This window comes from Chiloscyllium punctatum, chromosome 15 (genome assembly GCF_047496795.1).
Source record: "Chiloscyllium punctatum isolate Juve2018m chromosome 15, sChiPun1.3, whole genome shotgun sequence".
NCBI lineage: Eukaryota > Metazoa > Chordata > Chondrichthyes > Orectolobiformes > Hemiscylliidae > Chiloscyllium > Chiloscyllium punctatum.
In genome coordinates, this window is record NC_092753.1 from 36,049,269 (window position 1) to 36,063,846 (window position 14,578).

Below are 14,578 nucleotides of genomic sequence, written 5' to 3' on the forward strand. Positions count from 1 at the left end.
GAGGCTGTTGCTAGCACTTGCATTTAGCCTCCCTTGAGTCAAAAGTTCCAACATAGGCAGATGGAAAGACATAGGAAGCTTTGAAAAGGCAAATTAACTTTGTTTCCCACAGAGTGCCCTCAGTTTAGGGGCTGAAGGCCGTCTGGTTGCTGCTTTTAGATAGCAGCCAAAAGGCCTGTGGCTAGCTGTAATTACCGCTCCTGGCTTTCCACTCAACATTCTGTGCAGTAGCCAAGTGCTGAACCTTTCTCGGGGCATTTGCCACTGTGCTAATTACTTGATTCCTTCAGTTTAGCTAGTCACAAACAACATACTTTGGGTGAGCTGTACCTGATCAAATACTCTCCTACATGAAGGACTGAAATATCAGAGTCATGTCTGTCAGTACTGATTGGAAGAGCTGAGTACAAAATATCAAATTCATCTGTTTTAATTGAAGTAATATAACTAAATTGCAATTCTATGCATTTGAGCAAATGAATATTTTAATTTTGAACAAATTTCAAAATTGCATACTGCATAATTTTATTCCTGTTATTTGAACTGGCACAATTGGGAGCTGCAAATAAATTGATTATTGTTGTAAAATAATGGAATGAAATTACTAATTGATTTTCTGGTAACAAAACAATTGTAGTTCAATGGGTTAGGTAACCAAGGAATGACCAATTAACACCCACTTAGAAAGGCATGTGTTAATTAAGACAGCATGGCTTTGTTAAAGAGAGGTCAAGCCGAACAAATATGGTCAAGTGTGGATATGAGGGAAGTTCAGTTGATATAGCTCATAGAAAACCTTTTGACAAGGTTCCACATGGGAGACTGATTGAGAAGATTAATGCACTTGGAAGTGAGGGAAATTTGACAAGATAGATCAGAAACTGGCTTAGTAATAGGACACAAAGACTAATGGTAGAAGGCTGTTTGACTGGAGGCTCGTGTCCGGTGGTGTACCACAAGGATCAGAACTGGGACACTCACTGTTTGTTTGTTATATACATAAATGAGGTGGATGTAAACGTGGGAGGAATGTTAAGCAAATTTGCAAAGGACACCAAGATTAGTAGAGTGGTTATTGGCAAAGAAGATCATTGTAGGTTACAGGAAGATCTAGACGGGTTGGTCAGATGGGCAGAGCAGTGGCAAAAGGTATTTAACGCTGATGAATGTGAGGTGTTGCGAGTTGGAAGAAGAAACAAGATGAGGGTGTACTTAATGAATGGTAGGACACTAGGTAGCTTAGAGGAATGGAGAGCTCCTGCGGTAATTATTCACAGATCCTTGAAGTTGGCGGAACATGTCAATAGGATAGTTAAGAAAGCATTTGGGATACTTTGGGATTTATTTATTGTCACGTGTACCGAGGTACAGTAAAAAGCTTTTTTACAAGCAGTACAATTTGATCAAAGTAAGCAAGGGTGTACAGATCAAAAAGACTAAAATGTTTGCCAAGTCAACATGAGGGAAATGATTATAAAAATGAATCCCTCCAACTAAACTCAAGTAATTGATAGGTTTCTTTCTTATTTTTTAAAAGCACTGCTGAAATAATACTATGGAGGCTGACATCCCATCACCAAGTCACCCTTTATTACACGTGCACAGTGCATGGACTCTGACCAGTCAGTTCAGAGCCAGTCCCTAGAATGAGGAGAATCTCTGAGATTCCTGTTTATATCTGTCAACCAGGACTCCTTGATTGGAATTGTTAACCTGGGTCGAACAGGGATCTCATTTTACGTGATCCACCTGGCCATTGTTCCAATCACTACAACTGCATTTGTAGCCTGGTTCAATAAGCCTGTATTTGTAAAAATATTGCAAAAAGGGTGAAACATGTATAGTGGATAAGATTACTTACAGTGTGGAAACAGGCCCTTCGGCCCAACATGTCCACACCGACGCATATACCACTCAGACCCATACTCCTACATTTACCCCTTCACCTAACACTACAGGCAATTTAGTATCGCCAATTCACCTAACCTGCACATTTTTGGCTTGTGGGAGGAAACCAGAGCAAACCCACGCAGACACAGGGAGAATGTGCAAACTCCAAACAGAGAGTCACCTGAGGGAGGAATTGAACCCGGGTCTCTGGCACTGTAAGGCAGCAGTGCTAACCACTGTGCCACCGTGCCGCCCAATAAAGAACTTGGATAAAGAAAATATCTGACTAGCTGATTGCTGCATCTACCTTTTGAATGCACATGCTGGGGAGCAAAATGAAATAGAAACCTTAATTAAAAATGTTCTGATGTATTTTTATTTTGTACTTTTCCTGCATTTATTTTGTCCTGCCAACCATCCAATCACAGGTGGCCATTCTCTCTTTCCTCACCTTTCCCCCCTTTTAATTGCTTGAAACCTATTAAATTTCTAACTCTTCCCAACTCTGTGGATTGGTTGTAGACTGGAAAGATTTATTTCCTCTCCTCATAGTTGCTGCCTGGCCTGCTACGTATAATTCAGCATTTTCTGTTTCAATTGAACTTAAATTCGAACCTGTTTTCCCACTTGCCACCTCAGAATTATCAGCTACTACCAATATATCAACTAATGTTTTTAAATCTCTTTTTTTTCTAAACCATTACCTATAATGGGTGCTCCTTCATGGTGTAGAAACAGGTAAAATTTTGTAACCTCAGGTACGTGACAGCTCTCTGTATTAGAGAACGAATATGAGTTCTGCCTGCAACATTTCAATTTCATCTGAATTACTAAGCCTTTGAATTAGAACAAATAAATAATTTGATTTTCTAAAATTATCAATTATATGATGACTCCTGTGCCAGCAGTTTATCAAACCATGTTAATCTTGTATCTAGGATGCCATTGATGTGATCATCCCTATAAGTAATCCTCTTCAAGAACCCTTGGTGCTTGATGTGATGCTGAATGGAGCTGGGATTACTGGAGACACTAACCTGGCAGTTGGGCCAAAAGAAGTTATTTCTTATAAAGCTAGGTACACTCCTCATGTTGTTGGCGAAAGACGTGGAAGGTAAGATAAAATTTGTACATTATGCTGAAATATAACCAGGATATTGGTTACTCGTCATAGAACTTAGTGACACAGAAAAAGACATCTTCCATGCCATGTTTAGGCCAGATGATAAAGCATTTTCCAGCCAAATTTCATTCTCCTCTCTTGGTCTTTCGCCTTGCAGATTATGGCATTTCAAACACATATCCGTTTTTTAAAAATACAGCAAGCTTTCCATTATTTGGCACCTTGGGAACCAGGACTAATTGATCAAATATTCCAATTGATCAAAAAGTCCATATAATCAATGCAAAAACACACACTAAAAATAGAAACCTAATGCAGGGGCTGTACACATCGCTGTTATACTTTATTTACACTTAAAAATAATGCAGCTTTGCCCTAAATAAAGCTTACCAGCAAAGAACCATCAATTCAACTGACTACTTGGACATCACAGAGATCGTGATAATACAGTAAACTTTCAGTATTTCAGGTATGTAATTTTTGACGGTTTATTTAGAGAGCCGATTAATAAGGTGCCAGTTAAAACAAAGATTGCTACTATAAAGATTTCTTTTCATCAACCCTTTCGGGCGATAGGTTTCATATCCTTTTAGTGAAAGTCATCTTCTAAATTCCTACGGTTTACTTGGAATCTGCTTCCCTTGTTTATTGACCTCCCTGGAAAGAGAAACAGATCCTTCCTATTTATTTAACCTAAACATCTCATCACCATCTTCTCGAGAGCAGTCCAACATGGGCCATAAATGAGAGCCAAACATTTGTTGTGATGCCCACATTCCATGAAGCAATAAAAAGATCGCCTTCTCTGAACCTCCTCTAGTGTGATCACACCCTTTCTAAAGCAGTGGCGAAAACTAAACAACATGCTCCTGTGACCTAACTACTGTTTTGATGGGTTGCCAGCATAATCTCATTGCCCTTACTGTTAATGCCTTGCATAATAAAAGAATGTCTTGACCACCCAATATATATGGATCTGTGGACGCATCCTCCAAGGTCGTTCTGCTTATCTATGCTTCTCAATATCCCATCATTAATTGTGTATACCATTGCCTGTTTTCACTCCAAAATTCATTACCTGGATTGAATTCCATTTGATGCTTGCATCTAGTTTTGAGTCCATCTGTTTAAATAGTCCACGGCAAGTTGCAGGTTGACAGCAGTCAAATCATGATTTTCTTTTTTTCTATAGAAAGCATTTTTAAAAATTTGTTGTGATTTATTTAAAATAATACTGTCTCAGTTAGCTTTTCTGCCTCGTCCTTTTGTTTTCATATTTGTTTTGTTAAAATGTGACTTCCGGAAAAGCATTTTCATCTTTCTGTATTATTTGGAAGCTCAGGAATGCCATGAAAAAAAGAGATGTGAGGCAGATCTATGACGTGTAGATTTCAAGTACAAACAGACCAAGGCACATCTATCGAGTCATATCACATAGCAGTCTTTACAAATTTCTCTTTGCTAAGAAAGCAATGACACAGCTTTGCTAGGATTCACCTCAAGCTAATGTCCATCACTGGATAAGACTGCCAGTGGCATTAAGGTCATGATATTCTTTATACTGTGCATACTCTATGTATCCAGCTCTTATCGAGCAGCCGACAGAGATATTTTTAACACAAATCAACCATCGGTTTGCAAATATATTGAGCAGGTGACTTGTGCTATTCATCAGTTTATCAGGCATTTGCAATGGCAGGGCATGGAATTCAAATTAGTTGATCCATTCTGCTGGAAGGAAGAGGCACAACAGTAGTAGACAAACAAGAGGAAATCTCTGGAAGCTGTAGATGGGGTGTTAGTAAGACTGTATAAAAGGGGAGCCTCCTTCAGCCTACCCTGAGGATGAATAGGTCTTATAGCCACTTGCCACTTATTTGCTGAGGATTAGTGCATATAGACATGAGGACTGTATGTGCTATCAATGAGAGAGGGGGAAATATATGCTTCCCTTTGTGACTCTGACAATATCCTGGAAATGTAGTTCAGCAGCCTTACAGAACCATTTTGATTGCAACTATAGGAGATTTGTAACACAAGTGAAATCACTAGCTGGTCAGTTCCTGACCTACCTTGAACCAGAGTTAGCTTGGTGTCAGTTGGATCATTAATGAGAGATTTTTCTAATTATACTGGAAACTCCAAGAAAGTGTAATGTCTATAATACTTATAACAGAACTCCACAATTTCTGGAAGCAAACTCTTCTATATGCTTCAACAGGCTGCCCAGTGTTGTAAGCTTTTATAAATTACTCATTGTCATGAGTTAGAAATGTAGCACCATTCCTTCATTGTCAGTGGATTGAAATGCTGGAACTCTCTGCCCAATCACGGGTGGCACAGTGGTTAGCACTGCTGCCTCACACCGCTCGAGACCCGGGTTCAATTCCCGCCTCAAGCGACTGACTGTGTGGAGTTTGCACATTCTCCCCGTGTCTGCGTGGGTTTCCTCCGGGTGCTCCGGTTTCCTCCCACAGTCCAAAAATATGCAGGTTAGGTGAATTAGTGATGCTAAATTGCCCGAAGTGTTAGGTGAAGGGGTAAATGTAGGGGAACGGGTCTGGGTGGGTTGCGATTCGGTGGGTCGGTGTGGACTTGTTGGGCCAAAGGGCCTGTTTCCACACTGTAAGTAATCTAATCTAATCTTAAAAAAAAAACTAAACTAATCTAATCACATTCTAGGAGTACTTCAGCCATACATGCCACACTCATCCAGGCGGATAACCTGCCAACTCTCAATGGCAGGGATAGGTAATAAATTGCTGACCTAGTCAGAGATGATCATGACCCTGAAGAAATTACCAAAAACAAATTATTCCACCGTCCTAAGGCATCAATTTATGTGCTGGTTCTTGCGAAGTTAAGCACAAGTGCTAATGCATCTTCTGGTTGATTGCCGCATGTACAGGATGCATACTTGAGGCTGAACCTGAGAAGGAAAAGCAATAGTTGATGTCTGTAAACATGAATGCAACTCCAAAAAATGTCACAGAAACAGCCATTCACCTTTCTGCACTTGATCTCCAGGCTCACTTTATCCAATACAATGCATCCTGCCAGTGCCAACTATTTCCATGGCAGTATTTTCCATCGGATCGAAGGCCTGATGGTCACCTCACTTTCCCTTTCAGTTCTGTCCTCTTTGATACTTGAGAGCTTACAAGGTGATTGGGTCTAGATTAGAATGTAATGCTTAAAACTTTCTAAATATCTATGATCCAGCTTCCCATGAAGGGATGCTGAAACGTAGCAGAAAATTGTGAGAAAAGAGGGGGAGGTATGCAATATAACACCTCTCTAGTGTGAACAAAATTTGCAATGTACTCCAGTTGTAAGAAGGTATTAGCATAATTTTGTGCCAATTCTGAGGACACGGGTGGGTGTAAAGTGTATGGGTGAAAATGGAAGGAGCTGTGTTTCACTTGCAATTTAAGGAGAAACAAATGCAACAGGGAAGAAAAGGATGAAGAGTACTGTGATAGATTTCACAAAGCAAACTGGACAGATGAAGATTATATTTTTGTTTCAAATCTTCTCAAATTATTGGGCCTCATTCAGTGTTGACTGACAATGAAAATCAACCTAGGATTCTTTGGTGACGGCTGCAAGAAACAACAGATTTCAACTTGCCAATGAAGTGTTCACATATGTTAAACATAAAGTACCTTTACCACATCTGTCATAAATCCTTCTCTTCACTCTTCAAGTATGCCAAATCTTCAGTTCCTTGTCCATCCTTGAATATCAATTTCATCAATCTCTGTACCCAATATAAGTGTTCATCACCTGATTGAATAAATCAGCACAAAATAAGTACTCTCATTCCCGAATGATTATAATCTCAGTGAATAATAAAGCACACTAAAAATTGTGCATTCTTTTACTGTGAGAAATTCAAATGACTAGTCGTACTCTTTACAATTTACAGAAAGAGATTATTTACCTCAACGAATCTTTGAAAGAGCAATCCTTCTTGGTCTCAATCCTCAGCTCCTTCCCCATGGTTCTGCAGTTTTTATTCTTTTTCTGGTATTTACATAAGTCTATTTTGAAGAATACTGCTGAATCTATATCCAACTCCCTCTCAGATAGCACATTCCAGATTCTAACCACTTGTGAAACAATTTTTTTTACACTGGTTGCCTCTGACTCTTTACCTTTCAAACCATAGCCTTAATTTTTCAGTCATTGAAAACTATTTCTCTTTAGCTAAATCCTTCATGATTATAAACACCTCTCACCAATCTCTTGTTGCTCTTCACTGCTCTTAAAAGAAAATGCCAGTTTCTCGAATCTAATATATATATAAAACTGTAGTACATCATACCTGGAATCATATCAATATTGCTGTCACATCTCCAAAGCCTTTTTTCTTTCTTAAAGGATGGCATCCAGAATTTGTCACATGGACAGAATTTTATCTGGCAAAGGGAGGCAGATTCAGGTATGGACTCTAGGGTGAGGGAGTAAAATGCCCCAAAAATGTCATTGATCTGAAAAAATGACGATTCCAGATGTTTGGATTTCAATAGGGCGCACTTGGAGGTATATGAGAAGCCACCTTGCATTTGTGTCTCTTTTGTTTATTCTAAGAGGCAAGTAGTTCAGACTTGAACACTTAAGAGAACAGGTTCACTGTTTCCCAAGCCTTTAACCTCGTCGGGGACAAGAAGGCAAGAGCAGAGTTGCCATACCTTTGTTCTGTGAAATTGACAGACTGGAAAACAATTATATGCTGTAACTGTAAAGGGCATGCCTGACCAGACAACACAGATGGCTGAGCTCATAGAATGCACTCTGAGAATGTGCTGTCACTACTTTATTGATGACTTCCAAAATTTTGGAAGCATGATACTTTGTACTTTATTCGCTTTGATCTGCACTCACCTAACATCCTTCATTGTAACTTGTGGTTAGTTTACGCAGCTCTATCTTGGATCTTTTCAATGTTTTTGAACTCCAGACTCCTAAGTTGTACCAAGTGAACACTACTTATGAGCTTCCTTGAGCACCACTTCTTTCCTATACTAAATGGCCCATCGGGCTTCTTTCAAATTGTAACTCTCTCATTTCTAACCAGCATTGAGGACCTCTTGAGAGCTGCAAACCAAACGGCTGTTGGGACTTCAATGAGCGTCAGACTTCTCTGATGTGACAGCTGCGATTTGGATGAATGGAACCATTTTCTCTGGCTCCCTCAGTCACTGATTAAAACTGACTGACCCTTGAACTGATTTGAGTGACCAATTAGAAATCTTGTGTACTTAAGGATCAAATCTGACCTATACCGGAACATCTTGGTACTTTGAATGTTACAATTCTATGGCTGACTAATTATCCACAGGTTTGGAGCGCACACACAAACAGAATGAATTTTATCACAAGAACATTGCATTACCTAAAATCTATATGATTTCCACAATGACAGTAATTTGAGATATTACTCTTCCCAATAGGATTAAAATAGATTTGTGAAGTGTGATTACATAATCTGATCTGATTTCAATGTTTTTAAAACATTATACAATGTAGTTTTAAATAAACAGTACTTGGGATAATGCAAACATTTGTAATTTGATATATCAATTATAAGAATGTGAATAATTTCAAACAGTTTTTTTTTGAGAATCATGTCTGATTAAATATAATTAGCTGAAGTGCCTGTACCACTGTTTTACACAGCCTTTAATTGCACTTGGGACAGACTCAGTCCTGCTGAGTCACTATTGTCTGATGTTTTTACTCCAATGGAATTGACAATTTTCCATTAGTTTTCTTTTCCTATTTTAAAGAAGGATCACATTCTCATTTTGGGTAATGGTAGGTGTGAAAACCTTTGACAAGTAACATCAATAACACATTTTGAACTGTTAATTTTGCAAACATTTGAAAGGAAGGACATTTGCTTTCGAACTATGGTAATATTTGTCCTAAATAAAAATAGCAACTTGATTGATTTTCAGTACCATTAGAAGATGGCAAGAACAACTGTATCTTAGCTGTTTTTGTGCAGATCACTAAAAAAACATGCAAATAGTGACAATTAACAGTTTTGTGAATTAGTCACTGTTACCTCCGGGCCAATTTGTTACAGATCCAGAAAGTATACTTCAAACTGTTAAGCTCCCCCATGAGGAGGGATGAATTAGCTCCCCTTTGTTATTCGCCCACAATCTTATTGTTTGCAACAAAGTAATGTATTTGTATCCTTTTCTTTGTGCATGAACTTACATTTTAAAAGGAGCCAATTTCACCAGGCTTTCTTGAGTTGATCAAGAATGAGTTTATTAATTACTAAATGAGAGTAATCATGCTGTACACATACAGTACTCACGGGAGGTAGAGATAAGAAGTGAGTCTAAAGGATAAAAAGTTAAAAGAAAAGATGTATAGATTAATCTCTGAATTGTTCATGAAGAGTAGCTAGTTGAATGTTGTCTGTTGCAGCGGGAGTTTCTGGTAGCATTGACGTTGATGGTTGAACAGTTGTTTTTTGAGATTCTTAGTTGTGTAGGCTGATTGAAGTTCCTTTCTCCTGATTTTTTTTAAAGCTTGTTTTCAGCCCTCAGAGTAATTAAGAGTCTTTATCTGCAACAGGAAGGTGACTAGGGCATATTTGTTCGATTGTGACCTACACTGTATGCTAATTCTGAAACCTGGGGAGGTACACACAAGAGCATTTACTCCAATAGAGATGAAACTGGACTTTTAACCCATGTCCTTGTGTATTCATCAAAGGAAAACAAAAACACTCTGTAGTTTTAAATATTACCCACTGGGATTGGCTTGTTGTTCAGCAGGGTTTCCTCAACCTCTTGTGGTCTTTATAGTTACAAGGGACTGCAGTCCAGTCTGTTTAGAGCTTCTTTGACACATTAGTTGGTACATTCCTTCAAATGATCTCTTCACTAGATGTCATTTAATTTACATCCACAGATGTTTTTGGCTGTATCAATCCTCTTTTAAAAGGTACGTTTTAGTATTAAATGCTAAAAGGTTCCACAGTACTACAGGGTTCTAACTTGGTGTCATAATGAAAAGGAAAGTCTGGTTACATGTTGTTGAACCTTTCATGACCTTATTCATGATTAACAAGGGAGAATTTGTTCATTTAACCATCTGGTCATCTGTCTAAGGGTATCTGAGACAGTCAGTGGAGGGATCCTGAAGGAAAATGAAAGGAAACCAAAAGGCATGCATCCTGCCTGCTGCACTAAATAGAGGGTGCAGGATTGAAGAGTGGGGCAGGTATGGTGTTGAGTCGATAGGCTTTCTTTGATATGTGCTATATTCCCTAGTACCTGATAGCTAACGGCAGAAAGGAATGTCTCAAGACTAGATTTGTTGAGGCTTGCTTGTAGAATTTGTTGCAAGCCACTGGTTACTTGTAATGGAATGACTTGTTTTGCAGTATTTTGTCAAGTATTGAAAAATAACTTTTATTTATGTGATCTTTTAAAGTATATTGATCTTATCTAGATGATTAAAAGTTTCATTTTTCAGTGTATAATTACAAATGTTTATTTGGAGGTATTAAATTAGTTTCAACTGCATATGATTTAAAGAACTTTAAATTATTTTCTCAAAGTTTTGAGATTTTAGCTTTGGCCTTCAGGATCAGTGCAGATTTCTTGAAGCCTTTTCCTGTTCCTCTGCTTTGGTGAAGATGGTCACCAATAATGAGTTGCACCAAATATCAGAACCCTGTCTCAGCCAATGCCTGGCAGCTTTTGGTGAAGCATTATTTCACTATTGATTCATCAAGAAGCACTGAAGTGGCTGATGGCAACTTAATCCTGCAAGCTTTCTTGTTGGGGGAGTCAGTTCCCCCCACCCCCGCACACACCCGTTACCCACACTTGCTGCATGGAACACCAAATCTTGCCCCTAATTTTTAAGATCTGGTTGTATGCAATTTATGTTTTCATAATATTGCATGTGACATTTTAGCACAGTAAAACAACTTACAAAATCCTGAACTTCTGACTGCACTCTCAATGTTTTCCTGCATTTAAATATCGACCTTTTCCATCAGAAGGACTTTTATTGCTTGTGCATTGAGCGTACTCCTAGTTTTCTTGTTTAAAAGTATTTAAAATGTCAAAATAGACAGGCAACCCAGAAGGAAAAGCAAGTAAAACCTTATATGACACATTCTGGTCTGACTTGTTTGTATACTTCAGAACAGTGCTCCAGTATGACCAATATGTTCATTTCTGGGTATTTCTGTTTTATTTCCCTCAGGGAATTAATGTCTATAATCTCTTTGGATCTCCAGAAGACAATAAAGTTGGGCCTTATCAGCAAATGATGCAAGTGATGTCATAAAGGTGAAAACCTTCATTGGTTTTAATTTTGAGGAGCGAAAAAAATAAATTTCCTGTCTGTTCTTATTTGCAGTGTTACCTTCCACTCAGATCGCATTGGAGAATTTTGGTATGAACTAAACCTCACTGCAAAGAAGCCAACACCAATTTCCCTTCCAGAATTGCAGTGCGAGCTGGGAAAGTAAGTACTCTACTATGTAACAAATAATTTCTAAGTAAACATAACTGTTAACCCCATAAGTGTCCAACATAAAACTTTGTAATAGTTACTTATCATTGCTTTTAAGACCATAAGAAACAGAAACACGAGTAGATGATTCGGCCCCTTGAGCTGGGTCTACCATTTAATAGGAACATGGCTGATCCGATATTCCTTATTCGATTTATTATTGTCACATGCACTGAAATGCTGTGAAAAGTGTTGTTTTGCATGCTGTCCAGACACTTTCCTGCATTTTCCCAGTAACTCTTGATTCCCCAATTGATCAAGAATCTATCTCAGCCTTAAATGGACTCAAGAATTCTACCCCCATGACAAAGAGTTGCAAAGACACTCAGCCCTCTAAGAGAAGGACTTCATCCTCATCTCAGTCATAAATTGGCACACCTTTATTCTGAGACTATGCCCTCTGGTCCAAAACTCTCCCACGAGGGGCAACATCCTCTCGGCATTTACCCTGTCATACCCCTTAAGAATCCTGTACATTTCAGTGAGATCACATTTTTTTTCTAAACTCCACTGAGTAGAGACCCAGAGTCTAGATCAGAGTGGTGCTGGAAAAGTACAGCAGGTCAGGCAGCATCCGAAGAGCAGGAAAATCGATGTTTCTGGCAAAATAGAGATTCCTGATGAAGGGCTTTTGCCTGAAATGTCGATTTTCCTGCTCAGATGCTGCCTGATCTGCTGTACTTTGCCAGCACCACTCTGATCTAGACTCTGGTTTTCAGCATCTGCAGTCCTTGTCTTTAACCTGAGTAGAGACCCAATCTGTTTAGCCTTTGCTCATTAAACAATCCCTTCATGCAGGGATCATCTGAACCTTCTCTGACTTGCCTCCAATGAAATTATATACTTCCTTCCTTAATGGGACCAAGACTACTCACAGTTGTCCAGATGTGGTCTCATCAGCACTTTGTATAGTTGCAGTAAGATGCAGTTGTGGAAAATTCACTGAAAATATAATAACTGAGCACCTTTAGGGTACAGTGACATAAGTATAATAAAAAGATGTGTATATGGTGTGAGTTTCTTTTGTTGCATTTCTGATAACACTATTCTATTCATGACTGTCATGCCTATTTGTCATGTACTTTTATTTCATGGAAATTTCATTTTAATTATTCAGAGTGAGTCTTTAAAATGCAGTCTTCAAAGTTATTATTGTTGACACACAACATAACTCTTGAAAACTTTGAGCTTTGTCTCTGTTGTCCCATTGTTTAAAAAGGGTAACAGGGATAATCCTGGAAATTACAGGCCTGTGGGCCTCACAAGTGTGGTATGGACGTTATTGGAAAAGATTCTCAAGGGCAAGATCTTTCTGCATTTAGAAGCAAATGGATGTATTAGTGATAGCATAGTTTTGTGGAGTGGAGGTTGGATTTCACAAACCTGATTGAATTTTTTTGAAGAGGTAACAAAGATGATTGAGGGAAAAGGAATCGATGTTGTCTACATGGACTTCAGTAAAGCTTTTGGCAAGGCCCCTCATGGCAGACTAGTACAAAAGATGAAGTCACATGATATCAGGGGTAGCTAGCAAGACGGATACAGAACTGACTTAATCATAGGAGACACAGGTAGCGGTGGAAGGATGATTTTTGGAATGGAGGGGTGTGACTAGTGGTGTTTCACTGGATTCAGTGTTAGAACCTCTGCTGTTCGCTGTCTACATAAATGATTTGGAGGAAAATGTGGCTGGCCTAATTTAGGAAGTTTGTGATGATACAAAGCTTGTTGAAGTTGCAGATAGTGAGAAGGATTATCAGAGGATACAGAAAGATATGGATCAGTTGGAGGCATGGGCAGAAAAATGGCAGATGGAGTTTAATCTGGACAAATATAAGATGATGCATTTTGGAAGGTCAAGTACAGATGAAAATTTTGCAGTGAATGGCATAACCCTGAGGAGTACTGATATGCAGTGGGATCAGGTCCACAAATCACTGAAGGTGGCAGCGCAGGTAGGTTTTTAGATTAGATTAGATTTCAGTGTGGAAACAGGCCCTTCGGCCCAACAAGTCCACAATGACCCTCCGAACAGCAACCCACCCAGACCCATTCCCCTACACCTAAAACTACAGGCAATTTAGCGTTGCCAATTCACCTAACCTGCACATTTTTGGACTGTGGGAGGAAACCGGAGCACCCGGAGGAAACCCATGCACACATGGAGAGAATGTGCAAACTCCACACAGACAGTTGCAGGAGGCTGGAATTGAACCTGGGACCCTGACCCTGTGAGGCAGCAGTGCTAACCACTGTGCTTCCCGGTAGGGTAGTAAAGGTAGTAAAGACAAGAATATGGTGCTGGAAAAGCACAGCAGGTCAGGCAGCATCCGAGGAGCTGGAGAATCGACATTTCGGGCATAAACCTTTCATCAGGAAAAGCTCCTCGGATGCTGCCTGACCTGTTGTGCTTTTCCAGCTCCACACTTTTGACTCTGATCTCCAGCAGTCCTCTGATCTGCAGTCCTCATTTTCTCAAAGTATTAAAGACCTATGGCATGCTTTCCTTCATTGGAAGGGACATTGAGTATAAGGACAGGCCAGTTATGCTGCAGCTTTATAGAACTTTACTTAGGCCACACTTGGAATAATGCATACATTTCTGGTCAGTACACTACCAGAAGGATGTGGATGCTTTGAAAAGGGTACAGAAAAAGTTGCCTGATATGAGGGATATGAGGGATTGCCTGATATGAGGGATTTTAGCTATGAGAAAAGGTTGGATAGACCGGGTCTGTTTTCACTGGAACACAGGAGGTTGAGGGATGACCTGAAAGAAGTTTATATGATAGTGAATGGCATGGTTAGAGTGGGAAGTATGAGGCTTTTTCCCAGGGTGGAGGGGATCAGTTACTATGGGACACAGGTTCAAGGTGCAGGGGGGATGATTAAAAGAGATGTGTAAGGCAAGGCTTTCACACAGAGAATATTGAGTGCCTTGAGCATGCTGCCAGAGGAGGTAGTGGAAGAAGACACAACAGTAGCATTCAAGATGCACCTGGACAAATA

General features: G+C 39.4%; 1 protein-coding gene across 1 annotated transcript in view; it reads left to right on the plus strand.

The window, feature by feature from the left end:
• LOC140486199 (cilia and flagella-associated protein 47-like) overlaps positions 1–14,578 on the plus strand; it is a 482,883-nt gene that overhangs the window by 330,965 nt on the left and 137,340 nt on the right. Inside the window, exons 53-54 of the mRNA XM_072584990.1 lie at positions 2,829–3,004; positions 11,414–11,521. Of these exons, the coding sequence (XP_072441091.1) occupies positions 2,829–3,004; positions 11,414–11,521 (284 nt within the window). The remainder of the gene's footprint in view (positions 1–2,828; positions 3,005–11,413; positions 11,522–14,578) is intronic.